The 21,305-nt window shown below is 42.7% G+C and overlaps 1 protein-coding gene across 6 annotated transcripts in view; it reads right to left on the bottom strand.

The window, feature by feature from the left end:
• LOC106579423 (actin-binding LIM protein 1) overlaps window positions 1-21,305 on the bottom strand; it is a 168,810-nt gene that overhangs the window by 92,605 nt on the left and 54,900 nt on the right. For all 6 annotated transcript variants that reach the window (XM_045702618.1, XM_014159318.2, XM_014159324.2 and 3 more), the window contains exon 3: window positions 4-187. In XM_045702618.1, the coding sequence (XP_045558574.1) occupies window positions 4-187 (184 nt within the window). The remainder of the gene's footprint in view (window positions 1-3; window positions 188-21,305) is intronic.

Below are 21,305 nucleotides of genomic sequence, written 5' to 3'. Positions count from 1 at the left end.
TACTTGCAGATGGTGCAGACAAAGCAGGCAGGGTGGTAAGTCTTGCCTAGGGCAGTGACCACCTCTCCCTCCACAAAGTCCCTACAGCCGTTGCAGCGTGTACCATGCATTCGCTGGTAGTCCAGGGTACACAGGTAGTCTTCATTTTTCATGAAGAAGCCTCCCTGAGCCAGGTCACAGCCACACACTGCAGGGTCGCAACAGAAGTCAGTAAGTCATGCTATTCATCTATCCTCCTTGCATATATATATATCTCGCAGTTGTAAATGAGAACTTGTTCTCAACTGGCCTACCTGGTTAAATAAAGGTGAAAAAAAAAATATATCCATCCAATCATCTGTGGTAGAATTACAACATTATGTTAAGCACATTACTTTTATATTAAAATGTATTCTTACATTACATTCTCACTGTCTGAGAGGAGCCTTAGAGGTTTAACACTGACAGTCGATTTATGATGGTTTGGTGAGAAGACAACATTCCATTCGATGAGTAGTGTCTGTGAAATGCTGATCTGTCTGCCAGAGTGAGGAGAACCCTCCCTCTAGGTTATTAATGAATACTGGACTTCATAAATTAAGGGAAGGACCTAGTGTCCCATGTTGCATTAGTATGTTTGGATATTCAAGTAGTAAATGACCTAGAGATGGTTATTTGGCGACATGTAAATCTTGCTGTCTGTTGTATGAGCGCACAATGTACCTGTGTATAATTTCACATATGTTCTTTGTTACGAGGACTAAGGAAGACTATAAAGAGTTGTAACCGAACCCTGCTTATTTGGGCTTTAACGGTCACCCAATGGTGTAGAGTTAACGCTCCATTACTGCAGTAATTATTAATAAAGTTTGATGGTTTTGAGGAAATCTGAAAATCCATTTGTTGATCTTCCATGTGTATGACTGCAGAAATGTGTGTTTGTGTCTCCAGTAGATTAGGCTACTTACTGTATGTCACTTTGACAAGGGGTATGACAACAAAACAATTAAAAAAGTCAAATGCCAATACCTCTGTGGATATGTAAGGTTAAGTATTGATTGTATTTCCAGAGACAAGAACAATATCTTCCACCTTCAAATAAATCAATTATTAAGATGGCCCTTCCTGAGGTCTTCCCCTATGGGATTGCTGGCACTGCTGTATTTTGCACTTGTAAATAATGAATGTATTTTTCCACATGTATGTTTTGGGATGTACACTAGTGTCTATTAATAACAAACTGTTGTAGCCCTTTCCTGCAGTCAATAACCAAATACACCCTCTTTTGTTATTTATATGTTTCATTCTTTCATAATTAATAAAGATTTTTTTTTTTAACTGACAAATCTGGTGTTTCTATGTCAAACTGTTTTGTTATATTTCAGTCTTCTGTGATGTATATAAAGTGTAAAATTGGGATGCTAATTAATAATGTAATACATTTCAACTATATATCTGACAAGGTACAGGTCTGTTCTTTTTTTAAAGCCCATAACCATGTGTGTGAGGTGTATACTTTTGTTTCAAAGTACAGATTTGTAGAAACTCTGTGTGACCCTGATTTAGTCCACTGCAGCTAAAGGTTAAGTGAGATGTAGGCATTGGTCTGATACACATTGTTTGAAGTACAATAGGCCAACATAGCTACTGTAGTAGGTCAAAGCTTTGTGCTGGAAAACCTTGAGGTCCTGGGTGGGGCAGCTGTCAAAAGCATTGCACTGCAATGCAGAGGCACTACTACAGCGAGGCTGTGTCACAACCGACCTGGAGCCCCATAGGGGTAGGACGGCGCACAATTGGCCCATTGAGGATTTGTAGAGATGAGCCAAGGGACCAAATTCAGGGAGAAAATGAGGTTAAAAAAAAGGTGTCAAGTGTCAAGGCCAACAGTTTACACAGATGACTTCATCCATGTGAAAAACCTTCCATAGCAAAATAAAGCTAGCTTCCTTTCCTTGTAGTTTGACTCTAATCCGACTGGTGTTAGCTGGGTTCTAGCACTGTTGCTGTGCAACCCAAGTGCTTTGGTCCAGTTTTAGAACTCTTGAGATTCAGCTGAAAATATGTTAGCATTGTCAGAAATGCTACGAAAACGTAGCACATCATTGGTTCTTAATGGACGGAAATGTGCATGTGAGATCGATAAATGAATAATGTAATAAAAACTGTTGCACCTACAAACGTATTCAGTCCAAATGGATCCAAGTCTAATTGTTACCTTATGGACGCTGTAGCCTCGTTTTAATCCGACGTCTAGAATTTGAGCTTGGTTCGGGCAAAGCATTGTCTGACGACTCTAATGCTAACGACGCTGTCAAAAAATACAGTATAGTGGTTCTCGGTAACGGCGGGACTGATCATGACGAGAGGTGGGGAGTGTGTTGTGTGGGTTATCGTCTATCGACGATGATTGACAGCCATCGTCGATGGTGACGACATCGTGATGTGACATGATGACACACAAGAACGGAGTCGGGCAGCACACGAGTGGCATTCCGAGTAATTTTAATATTTCTATTTGCTATGGCCTATTTCAATAAATATGGTATACCGAATGTAGTCTAGACAGAGCGGAGAATTCCACCAAAGCAGAGCAAAAGGTCTCGTCAAAAAATATTATATCTCTCGGCCTTATTCGGACACTTCCTAACTATCTTGTGTTTAGCTGTTTAAAAAACAGAGACTGTTTTCTCTCTCCCTTCGATAGGTTTTGACTATATCTTGGGACTATATGCTTTCATCGTTTTATGCATCGAAGCAATGAATGAATCTGGAGTTCCATCTCAAAAAGTTGTTTGAATAGCCTAAAAACCTAAGGTAGCAAGGGGACTAATAATAAGAGAACAAACATCAATAGCCGAAAGAAAAATCTATTGTGAAGTTTAAGCAGATTGCAAAATATACAGTGCATTCGGAAAGTATTCAGACCCCTTCACTTTTTCCACATTTTGTTACATTACAGCCTTATTCTAAAATTGATGAGAAAAATATATATTTAATCCATCTACACCCAATACCTCAATGACAGAGCGAAAACAGATTTTTTTAATTATAAGAAAAACATACGTTTTCAGATCCTTTGCCATGAGGCACAGTTGAGCTCAGGTGCATCCTGTTTCCTTCGATCATCCTTGAGATGTTTCTACAACTTGATTGGAGTCCACCATATGGTAAATTCAATTGATTTAATATGTTTTGTAAAGGCACACACCTGTCTATAAGGCCCCACAGTTGACAATGGATGTCAGAGAAAAAAGCAAGCAATGAGGTCGAAGGAATTGTCCGTAGAGCTCCGAGACAGGATTGTGTTGAGGGACAGAACTGGGGAAGGGTACAAAACAAATTCTGCAGCATTGAAGGTCCAAAGGAACACAGTGGCCTCCATTGTTCTTAAATGGAAGCATCATGCTGTGGGGATGTTTTTCAGCGGCACGGACTGGGAGACTAGTCAGGATCGAGGGAAAGATGAAAGGAGCAAAGTACAGAGAGATCCTTGATGAAAACCTGCTCCAGACTGGCGTGAAGGTTCACCTTCCAACAAGATAACGACTAAGCACACAGCCAAGACAACACAGGAGTGGCTTCGGGACAAGTCTCTGAATGTCCTCGAGTGGCCCAGCCAGAGCCCAGACTTGAACCCGATCGAACATCCCTGTAGAGACCTGAAAATAGCTGCGCAGCGACGCTCCCCATCCAACCTGACAGAGCTTGAGAGGATCTGCAGAGAAGAATGGGAGAAACTCCCCAAATACAGGTGTGCCAACCTTATAGCGTCATAGCTAAGACTCGAGGCTGTAATTGCTGCCAAAGGTGCTTCAACAAAGTACTGAGAAAAGGGTCTGTATACATATGTAAATGTAAAAAATGTTTTGCAAAAATGTCTAAAAACCTGTTTTTGCTTCGTTATTATGGGTTATTGTGTGTAGATTGATAAGGAGGGGAAAACAATTTAATCCATTTTAGAATAAGGCTGTAATTTAACAAAATGTGGAAAAAGTGAAGGGGTCTGAATACACTGTACCTTGACATTCGGGGGTCTTTATGCTTTAAACAGGACATCCTGTGTGTGCAGGCCCTTACACTTTTTTATGGGCCTAATGGTAAAGACATGTAATTTAACAATAATCTTAATAATAATAATAATCTTTCGTCATGATTCGTCCAGTTGTAGCGAGCAATTTTGCGCTATAGCTCAACGCTGCTTTTAGCAGAGTTTTTTTAATTAAATTTTCTTAAAAATGTGGGGAGCGGTTGGCCAATAAGGGGCAATACCATTGTATATCACAATGTTTTCTGAGTACATAACCATAATGGGACAATGGTTGACATCACCCAACCCTATATTGTACTATGCTCTACTAAAAGCAAAGTGTCAATAATCTGAATCCAAATATTTCCCATATGAGGAAAGTTAATTCCAGAATATCAAGGTTCCTTCGCTAACAATTTACAGATATTGCTTATTGTATTTGTAATTAGAGAACTCTAAGTCTGCATTCCAATTGGCCTCCATTACTTATTTAGTGCACTATTTTTGACCAGGTTCCATGTCAATGTAGCCTACATAAACACATCCTCACTCTGAATTTACTTACACATACAGCTTAGTCACTTTCAACTAAAGTTAGTTACATTCAACTAGTCAATGTTATTTAGGTAGTCTACGCAAATGAGTATGGACGATGATCAATGTCTAAATGTGTTGACCTGATATCTCAGTTGAAACGAACACAGCTTGTTTCCAAAGCTAAGCAGGGCACATAGAGGTAGGTATCTGGATGGTAGACTTGTTCTCACTGAAGTACAGTACATTATCGCTCATTATCTCTCACTGTTCAGGCAGAAATCATTGGACTGTGGCTTCACATTCTATTTCAATATACCTCTTTATTTAGGTTGATAGTATGACGTTGTTTCAAACATACCATTTTACTATCAACATAGGAGAGAAAAAAGAGGAAACCCACACATTGCTCTTGATAGTATCACTGCTCTTTAATAAGGTTTGCGTATCGGCCTCACTTTATGCTCTGACGAAGGTCGTGAGGCCGATACGTAAAGCTTTTTCTCATTTTATTAAACTGTTACCATGCACCTACAAAAAAGATAGCTCAGATGTGCGAGTGCCTTTTGAACAAGGTCAAATAAAATGCCTACAGTGCCTTGCAAAAGTATTCATCCCCTTCGGCGTTTTTCCTATTTTTTTGCATTACAACCTGTAATTCAAAAACATTTTTATTTGGATTTCATGTAATGGACATACACAAAATAGTCCAAATTGATGATGTGAAATGAAAAAAATGTGGTGCGTGCATATGTATTCACCCCTTTTTCTATGACGCCCCTAAATAAGATCTGGTGCAAACAATTACCTTCAGAAGTCACATAATTAGTTAAGTCAACCTGTGTGCAATCTAAGTGTCACATGATCTGTCTCATGATCTCAGTATATATACACCTGTTCTTAAAGGCCGCAGAGTCTGCAACACCACTAAGCAAGGGGCACCATGAAGACCAAGGAGCTCTCCAAACCGGTTAGGGACAAAGTTGTGGAGAAGTACAGATCAGGGTTGGGTTACAAAAAAATATCCGAAACTTTGAACATCCCACGGATCTAATTTTTTTAAATGGAAAGAATACGTCACCACAACAAACCTGCCAAGAGAAGGCCGCCCACCAAAACTCACGGACCAGGCAAGGAGGGCATTATTCAGAGAGGCAATAAAGAGACCAACGATAACACTGAAGGAGCTGCAAAGCTCCACAGCGGAGATTGGAGTACCTGTCCATAGAACCACTTTAAGCCGTATAATCCACAGAGCTGGGCTTTACGGAAGAGTGGCCAGAAAAAAAAAATTGCTTAACTTCTATGGGCTAGGTGGGACGCTTGCCTCGCCTACTCAACAGCCAGTGTAATCCCGTGGCGCGTTATTCAAATACCTTAGAAATGCTATTACTTCAATTTCTCAAACATATGACTATTTTACACCATTTTAAAGACAAGACTCTCGGTAATCTAACCACACTGTCCGATTTCAAAAAGGCTTTACAACGAAAGCAAAACATTAGACTATGTCAGCAGAGTACCCAGCCAGAAATAATCAGACACCCATTTTTCAAGCTAGCATATAATGTCACATAAACCCAAACCACAGCTAAATGCAGCACTAACCTTTGATGATCTTCATCAGATGATAATCCTAGGACATTATGTTATACAATACATGCATGTTTTGTTCAATCAAGTTCATATTTATATCAAAAACCAGCTTTTTACATTAGCATGTGACTAGCATGTGACTAGCATTCCCACCGAACACTGCCGGTGAATTTACTAAATTACTCACGATAAACGTTCACAAAAAACATAACAATTATTTTAAGAATTATAGATACAGAACTCCTCTATGCACTCGATATGTCCGATTTTAAAATAGCTTTTCGGTGAAAGCACATTTTGCAATATTCTCAGTAGATAGCCCGGCATCACAGGGCTAGCTATTTAGACACCCAGCAAGTTTCGCACTCACCAAAGTCAGATTTACTATAAGAAAAATGTTATTACCTTTGCTGTTCTTCGTCAGAATGCACTCCCAGGACTTCTACTTCAATAACAAATGTTGGTTTGGTCCCAAATAATCCATTGTTATATCCAAATAGCGGCGTTTTGTTCGTGCGTTCAAGACACTATCCGAAAGGGTAAATAAGGGTGACGAGCATGGCGCATTTCGTGACAAAAAATGTCTAAATATTGCATTACCGTACTTCGAAGCATGTCAACCGCTGTTTAAAATCAATTTTTATGCCATTTTTCTCGTAAAAAAAGCGATAATATTCCGACCGGGAAAGCCTGTATACGTACAAAGAGAGAGAAAATAAATATATCTCGTGCACGAGCGTGAGTCTCAGAGTACTCTGACCAGCCACTATCCAAACGCGATAATGTGTTTCAGCCAGAGGCTGCCTCGATATCATTCAGCTTTTTCCCGGGTTCTGAGAGCCTATGGGAGCCGTAGGAAGTGTCACGTTACGGCAAAGATCCTCAGTCTTCAATAAAAAGAGCCAAGATTAACAACAACTTGTCAGAGAGGGAGCTTCCTGTTTGGAATCTTCTCAGGTTTTTGCCTGCCATATGAGTTCTGTTATACTCACAGACACCATTCAAACAGTTTTAGAAACTTTAGGGTGATTTCTATCCAAAGCCAATAATTATATGCATATTCTAGTTACTGGGCAGGAGTAGTAACCAGATTAAATCGGGTACATTTTTTTATCCGGCCGTGTCAATACTGCCCCCTAGCCCTAACAGGTTAACTTCTTTGGGATAGGGGGCGGTATTTTGACGTCCAGATGAAAAGCATGCCCAAAGTAAACTGCCTGCTACTCAGGCCCAGAAGCTAGGATATGCATATAATTGGTATATTTTGATAGACAACACTCTAACGTTTCTAAAACTGTTAAAATAATGTCTGTGAGTATAACAGAACTGAAATGGCAGGCAAAACCCCGAGGACAAACCATCAACAACAACAAAAAATTCAGCATTCCACTCATTTCAATGGCTGGCACTTTTATAATCGTCCTCGATTGCAGTTCCTAGGGCTTCAACAGTCTTCAGAAAGAGTTTCAGGCTGGTTTTTGGAAAACTGAGGGGGAAGTTGTAGTTTTTCTAAGTGGCTCCCATTTTGGCTGTAGTGTTTCCAAGCGCATGGCCGAGGGAGAGCGTTCTTTTTGTTTATCTCCGGTAAAGACAATAACGATTCTCCGTCTTAAATTTTATCATTTATTTGCGTATTAGGGTACCTAAGGATTGATTGTAAATGTTGATTGACTTGTTTGGAAAAGTTTATTGGTAACGTTTGGGATTCATTTTGCATGCATTTTGAAGGAGGGAAACTGAGTGGATTATTGACTGAAGCGCGCCAGCTAAACTGAGTTTTTATGGATATGAAGAAGGACTTTATCGAACATTTGTGTCACGATTCCTACCGACGGTGGCGCCCCCTCCTGCTCGGGTGGCGCTCGGCGGTCGTCGTCACCGGCCTATTAGCTACCACCGATTCCCTTTTTGTTTTTCCCTTTTTTAATGTTTTCTCACCTGCCCTGAGTTAGGCAATTAAGAGGGCTATTTAGTTCAGCTGGCCCGCACCCTATTGTGCGGGATTGTTTTTCTGTGTGTCGACTGAGTTTTGTTCGACTGTGCTTGTCGATTGTATTTTTCCCTGTTGTTGGGAAACTTTTTATTTTGTACATGTGGTTTATTAAAATTACCACACAGTGTTCGCTGCCTCCTGCGCTTCTTTCCGCCACACAACAGAGAAGCCGTTACAATTTGTAATGTAACTGGGACCTTTTGGAGTGCCAACATTAAATATTAAAATATTTTAAATATTCTGCAATTTCACCGGATGTTGGCCAGATGGGACGCTAGCGTCCCAATGATCCGCAAGAAGTTAAAGAAGAAAATAAGCAAATACATTTGGTGTTCACCAAAAAATATGTAGGAGACTCCCCAAACATATGGAAGAAGGTACTCTGGTCAGATGAAACTAAAATTTAGCTTTTTGGCCATCAAGGTAAATGCTATGTCTGGCGCAAACCACCTCCTCTCATCACCCCAAGACACCATCCCCACAGTGAAGCGTGGTGGGGGCAGCATCATGCTGTGGGGATGTTTTTCATCAGCAAGGATTGGGAAACTGGTCAGAATTGAAGGAATGATGGATGGCGCTAAATACAGGGAAATTCTTGAGGGAAACCTGTTTCAGTCTTCCAGAGATTTGAGACTGGGACAGAGGTTCACCTTCCAGCAGGACAATGACCCTAAGTATATTGCTAAGCAACACTCAAGTGGTTTAAGGGGAAACATTTAAATGTCTTGGAATGGCCTAGTCAAGCCCAGACCTCAATCCAATTGAGAATCTGTGGTATGACTTAAAGATTGCTGTACACCAGCGGAACCCATCCAACTTGCTGGAGCAGTTTTGCCTTGAAGAATGGATAGATGTGCCAAACTTATTGAGACATACCCCATTGCAGCTGTAATTGCTGCAAAAGGTGGCTCTACAAAGTATTGCATTTGGGAGGGTGAATAGTTATGCACACTCAAGTTTTCATTGTTTAATTTCTTGTTTGTTTCCCAGTAAAAAATATTTAGCATCTTCAAAGTAGTAAACATGTTGTGTAAATCAAATGATACAACCCCCCAAAAAATCTATTTTAATTCCAGGTTGTAAGGCAACAAAATAGGAAAAATGCCAAGGGGGTGAATACTTTTGCAAGCCACTGTAATTAAATCTAAAATTCAACCACCCACTTGAATTATATTTCTATTTGGAATTTAACACAATTTCAATGGTTACATAGTTCTGATGATTATGTTGAAATTATATTGATGAAACAACCTGTTAGTCAAGTTAAAGGAAGACTCAGCAAAATGACGTTGCCATAGCAGATATTGAGATGAGCAAGATGCAAGACTTCGCTCACACACACAGTATCTGCGCATGTGCATGGGTTCACTTCAAACTGTTCACATCGTGATAGACACTCGACCAAAACAGCAGTGAAGTTGAGCCTCATGCTTTAACGCTCTTAGTTGTTGTGGAAATGTACCCACTACGCTGTTCACTTTCTGCATCTATGCCATATAACTGAATGTACATTTAAGTCAATGTATTTAAGTTGAAGTTTTACCCTAATTTCAATGTTTACAACACTGGTTGAAATTACATGAAAACAATACTGGTTGATGACTTTTTCAAATCCAATGTATTTACCATGATGATTCCACATCACAATACATTGACAAATTATGTTGAAACAACGTTGATTCAACCTGTGTGTGCCCAGTGGGAATTGAGCCTGGGGACGAGGTTATCTCCAACTAGGAATGTCACAACTGCCGCCATTCACTTTAATGAATGACAGTTAAACCTCAAAGTATTTATCTTGGACCAGCAGCTCTGCAGACTCAAAATAGACTATCTGTGGCTGGGGATTTACCATGGCTTGTTAGTTCTCAGTCAGTCAGCACAGCCCAGACCCCTACAGTCAATAGTGTGAATGAAGATCTATGGCCCCGCACACACTCAGGTTTCACAATTGGATGTACAACTGATTTTTTGTTGTTGATACAATAGAGAGTAGGTCTGCACAAAAATCTTTACACAACCATTGTGTGGTGTCTCCACAACATTTATGTAATTATTTGTGTGCAGCTCTGTTGTATGAAAACAGTTGCGTCAAATGCTGTATATGTCAGTGGTACAAACAATGTGTGGGACTAGATCATCCATAGCTCTCCAACTAGTCTCTTTCCAACAGACGTCTTAAAGCAGCACGCTCTGAGACTGCATGCAAGGCTACTCTCTACCAGCACCTATACCCAGATATCCTTAAATGGCTTTAGTCCGTGGATTTGGATGGATGATTTCAAAGAGGAAGTTCGATTGCCCATATCACTCCCATAGATTTTTAGCTAGCGGTGGCTGAAGTTAGCTGAAGTTTGTAGTGGTTGTTTTAGGTGGTTCCTTAACCTAACATCAAGTTGTAAAACCCTGAACTTCCCCTTTAAATGGTCCAACCACAGAGGTCTGAGTCTCACCTGTCTCACTTTATATTGAACTTCGTTTTGCATATTTCATTAGTATGCAGAGAGGTTGAGTTGTATAAATGTGACAGAATAACAGTTCTGTGTTTAATAAAACTCTTTCAGTTTAAAGAGACAGTGTTTTGGCAGGTCGGAGACAACTTAATCATAGCCATACAATTACCATATGAGTAATGTACGATACATTGTGCAATTACAAAAGAGAGCATAACAAAAGTCCTACAGTATTGGAAAAAGCCAGAGAATTGAGGACTAGGAGCCTGGGACGGTTCAATGCTTGAGATAACTAGGTCTAATCGTCCTTATGCAACGAGCCACATTCAATCCCAGGGATGAATAGGACAGAGAGAGAGAATAATGTTTAATTGGATCAAGGCTTTGAGTTGCGGGTGTGACAAGATTAGTTCTTTACCATAATCGATTTCAGCCAGAGATACAGTATATGTGTGTGCCAAATGACATCCTATTCTCTAGTGCACTACTTTTGACCAGAATCCATAGGGCTCTGGTCAAAAGTGGTGCACTATGTAGGGAATATGGTGCCATTTGGAACGCAGCTATATTTTATTGGTCCTCAGACCACCTCATCTAAAGTAGGTTAAGGCCACACAAGCCAGGCTGGTTTGCATGCCAGGTAACGGTGTTTGGTGTTGTCATGGCTTGTATTTGTCTCCCTATGTGAGAAGCTGCGAGCTATAAGCCATTCGTAATTGAAAGTGAAATGCATGCACAGTGCCAAGATGAGCTTTTCTCTGAGCGTAGCATGGAATGAGTTCCTTTATAGACAGTCACACACAAATACCATCTGGGGTTTGTGTGCTGTGTCTGTGTGTACTTGTACACGTGTGCATGTGAACAATATTTGTATGTGCAGGATTGGCACTGTGGGAGTATGTTACAACCAATTTTTCTGGAGACAACACATTAGAAAGTACTCTATCACAGAGATTTCAATAGGACCATGCACACATTTTTAGCATAATGAGTATGCCTGGCTGACATATGTGAGGGAGGGAGCATGTTGCAAAAACAATGCAAATTAAGTTAAAGTGGGTGTCCCAAATGGTACCCTATTCCATATATAGTACACTACTTTTGGCTAAGGCTCATAGGGCTCTGGTCAAAAGTAGTGCACTGTGAAGGGAATAGGGTATCATTTAAAGAGAACAGAATCTACAAAAGTGCTATATGATGACAGTTGCTCTTTCACTTTTTAAGAGGAAAGCTCTAATGTATGCTTTGATAGCTGCCAGCCAGCCCACACACACACACACACACACACACACACACACCGCCTGTGAGGACTGCAGCACCAACAACACTTGACAGGGACAGATTCAGGGTCTAATGTGTGAACCAACTGTACTTTGAGGCAGTGGTGAGCGAAGCCAAATCTAAAACAGTTGCCGCATCAGAGATGAGCCTTAACAACCTCAACAGTAGAGGTTCAGCCAACACAGTCAATCTGTAGGCTGGCTGGCACCTCTGTGGGTGGCCAAGGCCAACTGGAGGTTCATCTGAAATAAGATAACTCTAAATGAACAGATTTACTGTAACCACTGCCAGTTCATACTGTTGAAATTATATTATAGCTATGTGGCTCTGAATGCCACAGTAATTGCTTTCATGTATTTTTTATTTTATATTTAACTAGGCAAGTCAGTTAAGAACAAATTCTTATTTACAGTGATGGCCTACCAAAAGGCTGCTGGGACGGGGGCTGTTATAAAAAAAAATTTAATACAAAAAAAATAGGACAAAACACACATTACAACGAGACAACACAACACTACATAAAGAGAGACCTAAGACAACATAGCATGGTAGCAACACATGACAACAACATGGTAGCAACACAACATGGTAGCAGCACAAAACATGATACAAACATTATTGGGCACAGACAACAGCACAAAGGGCAAGAAGGTGGGGACAATACATCACGCAAAGCAACCACAACTGTCAGTAAGAGTGTCCATGATTGAGTTTTTGAATGAAGAGCTTGAGATAAAACTGTCCAGTTTGAGTGTTTGTTCCAGCTTGTTCCAGTCGCTAGCTGCAGCAAACTGAAAAGATGAGCAACCCAGGGATGTGTGCGCTTTGGGGACCTTTTACAGAATGTGACTGGCAGAATAGGTGTTGTATGTAGAGGATGAGGGCTGCAGTAGATATCTCAGATAGGGGGGAGTGAGGCCTAATACGCTGACTACACCGCTCCCATCGTGTGAACGAGCATTGCAAAATAAATGTAGAAATCTATGTTATTCAATTACTGCACCCACACTTCTCGCGCGCATCAACGAGCGTCTGCGTTGCCAAGGGCTAAAATAGAAGTCCTTTCTATTTCTGACGCAGATCGCGCTGCAAGTCCTGCCTCTTATGAAAGACAAACTGTGTTGCCGGTTGTCGTGGTAATACTATGAAAATGTAGATACCAATCACTATATAAGTTCAAAGATGAAAAAGCCTGGAAGGAGGAGAGATGACTAGAAATGATTCGATTGACTGTTTTCTGTGTGAATTAATTGTCAGAGTAGAGGACCTTGTGCATTTCAAGTAAAATAACAACCTAATGTTTATATCCCAGGACAAATTAGCTAGCAACAGCATGCTAGCTAAATAGGACAAATTAGCTAGCAAATGCAAGCTAACTAGCTAAATTGCCATTAATATTTAATGTTTTTCGACCTGTCCTCTAGTTCAGAGTTTGTTTTGATATTTTAACCTGCGTGTCGTGATCGCGTTTGGTGTAGGGGGACTCTGGTGCGGGGATTGTCGCCGGAAGCTCCCGACCTTGGATCGTCGCTGAAGGAACCGGACTGTGGGTCGTCGCTGGGGACTCCGGACCGTAGATCATTGCCGGAGACTCCAGACTGTAGATCATTGCCGGGGACTCCGGACCATAGATCGCCGCAGCAGGCTCCAGACTGGGAACCCCCGCTGGAGGCTCCGGACTGGGAACCCCCGCTGGAAGCTCTGGACTGGGAACCATCGCCGGAGGCTCTGGACCGCCGACCGTCGCCGGAGGCTCTGGACCGCCGACCGTCGCCGGAGGCTCTGGACCGCCGACCGTCGCCGGAGGCTCTGGACAGCCGACCGTCGCCGGAGGCTCTGGACAGCCGACCGTCGCCGGAGGCTCTGGACCGCCGACCGTCGCCGGAGGCTCTGGACCGCCGACCGTCGCCGGAGGCTCTGGACCGCCGACCGTCGCCGGAGGCTCTGGACAGCAGACCGTCGCTGGAGACTCTGGACTGCAGACAATTGCCGGGGACTCCGGACCGTAGACCGTCGCCGGAGACTCCGGACCTTAGATCGCCGCCGGGGACTCTGGACCGTAGATCGCCGCCGGGGACTCCGGACCGTAGATCGCCGCAGAAGGCTCCGGACTGGGAACCCCCGCTGGAGGCTCCGGACTGGGAACCGTCACTGGAAGCTCCGGACTGGGAACCGTCATAGGAGGCTCTGGACAGCCGACCGTCGCTGGAGGCTCTGGACCGCCGACCGTCGCTGGAGGCTCTGGACCGCCGACCGTCGCTGGAGGCTCTGGACCGCCGACCGTCGCTGGAGGCTCTGGACCGCCGACCGTCGCTGGAGGCTCTGGACCGCCGACCGTCGCTGGAGGCTCTGGACCGCCGACCGTCGCTGGAGGCTCTGGACCGCCGACCGTCGCTGGAGGCTCTGGACCGCCGACCGTCGCTGGAGACTCTGGACCGCAGACCGTCGCTGGAGACTCTGGACCGCAGACCGTCGCTGGAGACTCTGGACCGCAGACCGTCGTTGGAGACTCTGGACCGCAGACCGTCGCCTGGAGACTCTGGACCGCAGACCGTCGCCTGGAGACTCTGGACCACAGACTGTCGCTGGAGACTCTGGACCGCAGACCGTCGCTGGAGACTCTGGACCGCAGACCGTCGCTGGAGACTCTGGACTGCAGACCGTCCCTGGAGGCTCCGGACCGCAGACCGTCACAGGAGGCTCCGGGCCATGGATCTTCACCGAAGGCTTCGGCCATGGATCATCACTGGAGGCTTGGTGCATGGAGCCGGCACAGGGCTTACCAGGCTGGGGAGATGCACTGGAGGCCGGGTACGTGGAGCAGGCACAGGTCGTATCGGGCTGGGGAGACGCACTGGAGACCGGGTGCGCGGAGCTGGCACAGGATATACTGGGCCGTGGAGGCGCACTGGAGGTCTGGAGCGTAGAGCTGGCACAACCCGTCCTGGCTGGATGCTCACTTTAGCCCGGCAAGTGCGGGGCGCTGGCACATGACACACCGGGCTGTGAATGCGCACTGGAGACACAGTGCGTATCACCGCATAACATGGTGCCTGAACGGTCACACGCTCCTTAAAGCGAGTGCGGGGAATTGGCTTTGGTCTGAAACCTGGCCCCGCCAACCACCGTTGACAAGGTTATAAATAAGAGATATGAAAGCCTGCCGGGGAAGCGTTTGGAAGCAGCGAAGGAGGATCAACGACGACTCCGGGTTCGCAACCACGACGCAAATACTTATTTCCCTCATTAAAATGCAAATCAATTTATAACATTTATGACATGCGTTTTTCTGGATTTTTTTGGTTGTTATTCTGTCTCTCACTGTTCAAATAAACCTACCATTAAAATTATAGACTGATCATTTCTTTGTCAGTGGGCAAACGTACAAAATCAGCAGGTGATCAAATACTTTTTTCCCTCACTGTAGTTAGCAAACCAGGCCAAAGAACCCTCAGAGACACCAATAGTCCTTAGGAATGGAGTGGTCTACCATATCAAAAGCTTTGGCCAAGTCAATAAAAATAGCAGCACAATATTGCTTAAAATCAAGGGAAATGGTGACATCATTGAGGACCTTTAAGGTTGCAGTGAAACATCCATAACCTGAGCGGAAATCAGATTGCATACCCGAGAGAATACTATAGACATAAAGAATGCCAGTCAGTTGATTATTGATAAGTTTTTCCAACACTTTTTATAAACAGGGCAAAATAGAAATAGGCCTATAACAGTTAGGATCAGCTTGATCTCCCCCTTTAAATAAATTATGAACCATGGCTGCATTCCAAGCAACAGGAACCTCCCCAGAAAGGAGAGACATGCTTGGCGATGATATGGTCAGCAACCTTAAAGAAGCAAGGATCTAAACCATCTGACCCAGATGTGTTTTGGGGTCAAGTTTCAGGAGATCATTTAGCACCTCAGACTGCCTGCAGGGAGCAACTTTGTTGCGGGACACGGGACAATGAGGGAAAATCATCGGGGATAGTCGCATTAGAAGGGGTGGGAGATGAGGAAATGTTGGACGGGCAAGGAGGCATGGCTGAGTCAAATAGCAATCCTGACTTAATGAAGTGGTGATTAACTTAATCGGGGTAGGAGGCAGTATTTTGACGTCCGGATGAAAAGCGTGCCCGTAAGTAAACTGCCTGCTACTCAGGCCCAGAAGGTAGGATATGCATATTATTAGTAGATTTGGATAGAAAACACTCAGAAGTTTCTAAAACTGTTTGAATGATGGCAGGCAAAAACCAGAGAAAAAAATCCAACCAGGAAGTGGGAAATCTAAGGTTTGTAGTTTTTCAAGTGATTGCCTATCCAGTATACAGTGTCTGTGGGGTCATTTTGCACTTCTTAAGGCTTCCACTAGGTGTCAACAGTCTTTAGAACGTTGTTTCATGCTTCTACTGTGAATGGGAAGAGAATAAGAGCCATTGGAATCAGATGACTGAGAAAATGACATGAGCTCAGACAGGCGTGCGCCCGTGAGAGTTAGGTTTGTTCCTTTTCATTTCTGAAGACAATGGAATTGTCCGGCTGGAATATTATCAAAGATTTATGATAAAAACATCCTAAATCTTGATGCTATACATCGTTTGACATGTTTCTTCGAACTGTAATATAACTTTTTTGACTTTTCGTCTGAACTTACTGCGCGAGCACAGTGCATTTGGAATGCTGGACTGAACGCACAAACAAAAAGGAGGTATTTCAACATAAATATGGACTTTATCGAAACAAAACATTTATTGTGGAACTGGGATTGTGTGCATTCCGATGAAGATCATCAAAGGTAAGTGAATATTTATAGTGTTATTTCTGTCTTTTGTTGGGTCCGCAATATGGCGGGTTTCTGTATTGGTTGCTGTTGTTGCTGAGCGTTCTACTCAGATTATTGCAAAGTGTGCTTTCGTCGTAAAACTTTTTTGAAATCTGACACAGTGGTTGCATTAAGGAGCAGTGTATCTATAATTATTTGAATAACAGTTATATATTTTATCAACGTTTATGATGAGTATTTCTGTAAATTGATGTCCTCATTCACCGGAAGTTTTGGGAGGAAAAACATTTCTGAACATTACACGCCAATGTAAAATGGGGATTTTGGATATAAATATGTACTTTATCGAGCAAAACATACATGTATTGTGTAACATGAAGTCCTATGAGTGCCATCTGATGATCATCAAAGGTTAGTGATTAATTTTAGCTGTATTTCTGGTTTTTGTGACTCCTCTCCTTGCTTGGAAAATGGCTACTATGATATGCATATCCTACGTTCTGAGCCCGAGTAGTAGGCAGTTTAATTTGGGCACGTCATTCATCCGAATTTCCGAATACTGCACCGTCACTAAAAAGTTAACTGTTTTCCAGAACTTCTTGGGGTTAGACCCACAGAGAGAACTGCTCCTTAAAGTAAATAACTTTGGCCTTCCGGATAGCCTGAGTGCACTTATTTCTCATTTGCTTGAGTATGGGTGTGCCGAGCCTCTTGCCAAATGCAATTCTTGAGGTGGAGTAACTCTGCAAGATCACAGTCGAACCTCGGGCTGAACCTGTTTTTAATTCTAATTTTCTTTATGGGGGTGTGTTTGTTAACAATACCATTGAAAATATCAAAAAAGAAGGTCCAAGCCTCTTCGACAAAGGGCACCAAGCTGATTCTATACCATTTTATAGAGGCCAGTTCGTGAAGGACGGCTTGCTCATTAAAGTTTTTTTAGCAAGCGTCTATGACAAATCAGGACAGGTCGTTTCACTGAGCAGCCATTACGAACACAGGCTGTAAAACAGTGATCACTAAGGTCATTACAGAAAACACCAGACTGATACCTATCAGGATTATTTGTGAGGATAACATCAAGAGTAGCCTTTTCTTGTGTTTGGAGTCATTCCTTAGGGGGTCCCATTGCTTTAGGACTTGGTCAGGTGGTTTAAGCATGTCCCAGTTTAGGTCACCTAGCAGGACAAATTCAGACTTAGTGTAAGGGGCCAGGAGAGCGCTTATGGCAGGAGAATCTGATGACCTGGCTAGCTAACTAACTAATTGGTAGTCTCGCTTTCCGGACTCAGTGCGCTCCATCCCCAGTCTGAGATGATACAGCAGTTGTGGGAAAAAAGTAACTAATTGGATGATCAATCTGTTTAGTATGAGATTCACATCAAGGCACTTGACACCTTTACACAATATGGGATAACAGGCCATCACACACTGCATTCCTCTGGGCCTTGGGTGAACAAGCACACACTGTGATCCATTGGGAACAGGCTTTAGTGACGTCACTTGCACTGGGCTCACACTTGGGGCTGTAGTCAGTGACCAGACAATTTTGATGGAAGGAGGAGACACAAGGACACACAGAGGGCAACCATAATTGAAAATGTCCTAATATTATTCACTTCTGTAACACAACCACACGACAGCCGATCGGGAGAGGGAAGCTTGTGCTTGTTAGCTTTGACATTGGCTAATAGTGCTGAGCAATAATTTTGGGATTCTTAAACAAGCAATTCACCGACATCGGTTCAATTATTTGATTTCAATTTTTTTTGTGAGCTCAATGCATAGTTTCTCTAGAGATAAATCAGATCAAGCCCAAACAGTGATTTAGTAGGGAGTTGGTTTCCAACAGGCCAATATTCTAAATAGTTTAGAGAAGAAAATGTGGTAATTAACTACAATAACCATAATCCATTGTGCACACACTTGTCTGGTCTGTGTGTCTTTCACACCTGCTACATAAAAGAGACAGAAGAATGAATGGATCAAGAGGGATAGAGATCAGTTGCTGCTCGGGGTATGTCTACCTGAAAATACTTGATCTACATGATTGATAGTTGGTAATCAGCAGTCATAAAAGTATGCCTTATTTACTTAGAAAAACTACTAAAATAGTGATTTTGTCAGACAGCATAGGCAGCAGCTCTATTAAGATGAGATGATGAATTGGAATTAAATAATAAAGTAATCAAATAAAACAAATGTAATATACACAACTTCAATATTTTATTAAAGTAATGCTGCATTTAGTCTAGGGACGCAAAACACTTCATACTAGTTGGTATAGCGGGACAAGAAAACAAGAAAGAGGTTAATGGCAAAACCAAGCCTGCACAACGATATGCATTGCTATGGGGATTTCAGTAAACGAACAGTGCAAATTAACATCCGATAGAAAACAACGCTACAGCAGACAGCAAAAGTTTAAATGAAATGAAATCTAATTTTATTTGTCACATACAACAGGTGTAGTAGACCTTACAGTGAAATGCTTACTTACAAGCCCTTCACCAACAATACAGTTAAGAAAATACCCCAAAAAGTAGGAAATAAAAGTGACAAATAATTAAAGAGCAGCAGTAAAATAACAATAGCGAGGCTATATACAGCGGGTACCGGTACAGAGTCAATGTGCGGGGGCACCGGTTAGTCGAGGTAATTGAGGTAGTACAGTGGGGGAAAAAAGTATTTGATCCCCTGAAGATTTTGTACGTTTGCCCACTGATAAAGAAAGGATCAGTCTATAATTTTAATGGTAGGTTTATTTGAACAGTGAGAGACAGAATAACAACAAAAATATACAGAAAAACACATGTCAGAAATGTTATAAATGAATTTGCATTTTAATGAGAGAAATAAGTATTTGACCCCCTCTCAATCAGAAAGATTTCTGGCTCCCAGGTGTCTTTAATACAGGTAACGAGCTGAGATTAGGAGCACACTCTTAAAGGGAGTGCTCCTAACCGCAGCTTGTTACCTGTATAAAAGACACCTGTCCACAGAAGCAATCAATCAATCAGATTACAAACTCTCCACCATGGCCAAGACCAAAGAGCTCTCCAAGGATGTCAGGGACAAGATTGTAGACCTACACAAGGCTGGAATGGGCTACAAGACCATCGCCAAGCAGCTTGGTGAGAAGGTGACAAGATTTGGTGTGATTATTCGCAAATGGAAGAAACACAAAAGAACTGTCAATATCCCTCTGCCTTGGGCTCCATGCAAGATCTCACCTCGTGGGGTTGCAATGATCATGAGAACGGTGAGGAATCAGCCCAGAACTACACGGGAGGATCTTGTCAATGATCTCAAGGCAGCTGAGACCATAGTCAACAAGAAAACAATTGGTAACACACTACGCTGTGAAGGACTGAAATCCTGCAGAGCCCGCAAGGTCCTCCAGCTCAAGAATACATAGACATGCCCGTCTGAAGTTTGCCAATGAACATCTGAATGACTCAGAGGACAACTGGTGAAAGTGTTGTGGTCAGATGAGACCAAAATGGGGCTCTTTGACATCAACTCAACTCGCCGTGTTTGGAGGAGGAGGAATGCTGCCTATAACCCCAAGAACACCATCTCCACCGTCAAACATTGAGGTGGAAACATTATGCTTTGGGGTGTTTTTCTGCTAAGGGGACAGAACAACTTCACCGCATCAAAGGGACGATGGACGTAGCCATGTACCGTCAAATCTTGGGTGAGAACAACCTTGCCTCAGCCAGGGCATTGAAAATGGGTAATGGATGGGTATTCCAGCATGACAATGACCCAAAACACACGGCCAAGGCAACAAAGGAGTGGCTCAAGAAGAAGCACATTAAGGTCCTGGAGTGGCCTAGCCAGTCTCCAGACCTTAATCCCATAGAAAATCTGTGGAGGGAGCTGAAGGTACGAGTTGCCAAACGTCAGCCTCGAAACCTTAATGACTTGGAGAAGATCTGCAAAGAGGAGTGGGACAAAATCCCTCCTGAGATGTGTGCAAACCTGCTGACCAACTACAAGAAATGTCTGACCTCTGTGATTGCCAACAAGTACTAAGTCATGTTTTGCAGAGGGGTCAAATACTTATTTCCCTCATTAAAATGCAAATCTTTTTATAAAATTTTTGACATGCGTTTTTCTGGATTTTTTTGTTGTTGTTCTGTCTCTCACTGTTCAAATAAACCTACTTTTAAAATGATAGACTGATCATTTCTTTGTAAGTGGGCAAACTTTCAAAATCAGCGGGGGATCAAATACTTTTTCCCCCCACTGTATGTGCATGGTAGGTAGAGTTATCAAAGTGACTAACAGAGAGCAGCAGCGTAGAAGGGGGGGCAATGCAAATAGTTTGGGTTGCCATTTGATTCGATTTTTAGGAGTGCTATGGCTTGGGTGTAGAAGCTGTTTAGAAGCCTCTTGGACCTAGACTTGGGGCTTCGGTACCACTTGCCGTGCGGTAGCAGAGAGTACAGTCGATGACTAGGGTGGCTGGAGTCTTTGACAATTTTTAGGGCCTTTCTCTGACACCGCCTGGTATAGAACTCTAAATTATTTGAACTCTGGCGGGAAGTTCCATCTACTGAGGCGGCTGACGGCCTTTACCGTTGTGCTCTCATTGAAAATCCATTTTTTTTCTAAATCTAAATTAAAAAAAACATAAAAAATAATCGTACC

This window comes from Salmo salar, chromosome ssa19, assembly GCF_905237065.1.
Source record: "Salmo salar chromosome ssa19, Ssal_v3.1, whole genome shotgun sequence".
NCBI classification, from domain to species: Eukaryota; Metazoa; Chordata; class Actinopteri; order Salmoniformes; family Salmonidae; genus Salmo; species Salmo salar.
This window is presented reverse-complemented; position numbering and strand designations above follow the sequence as displayed.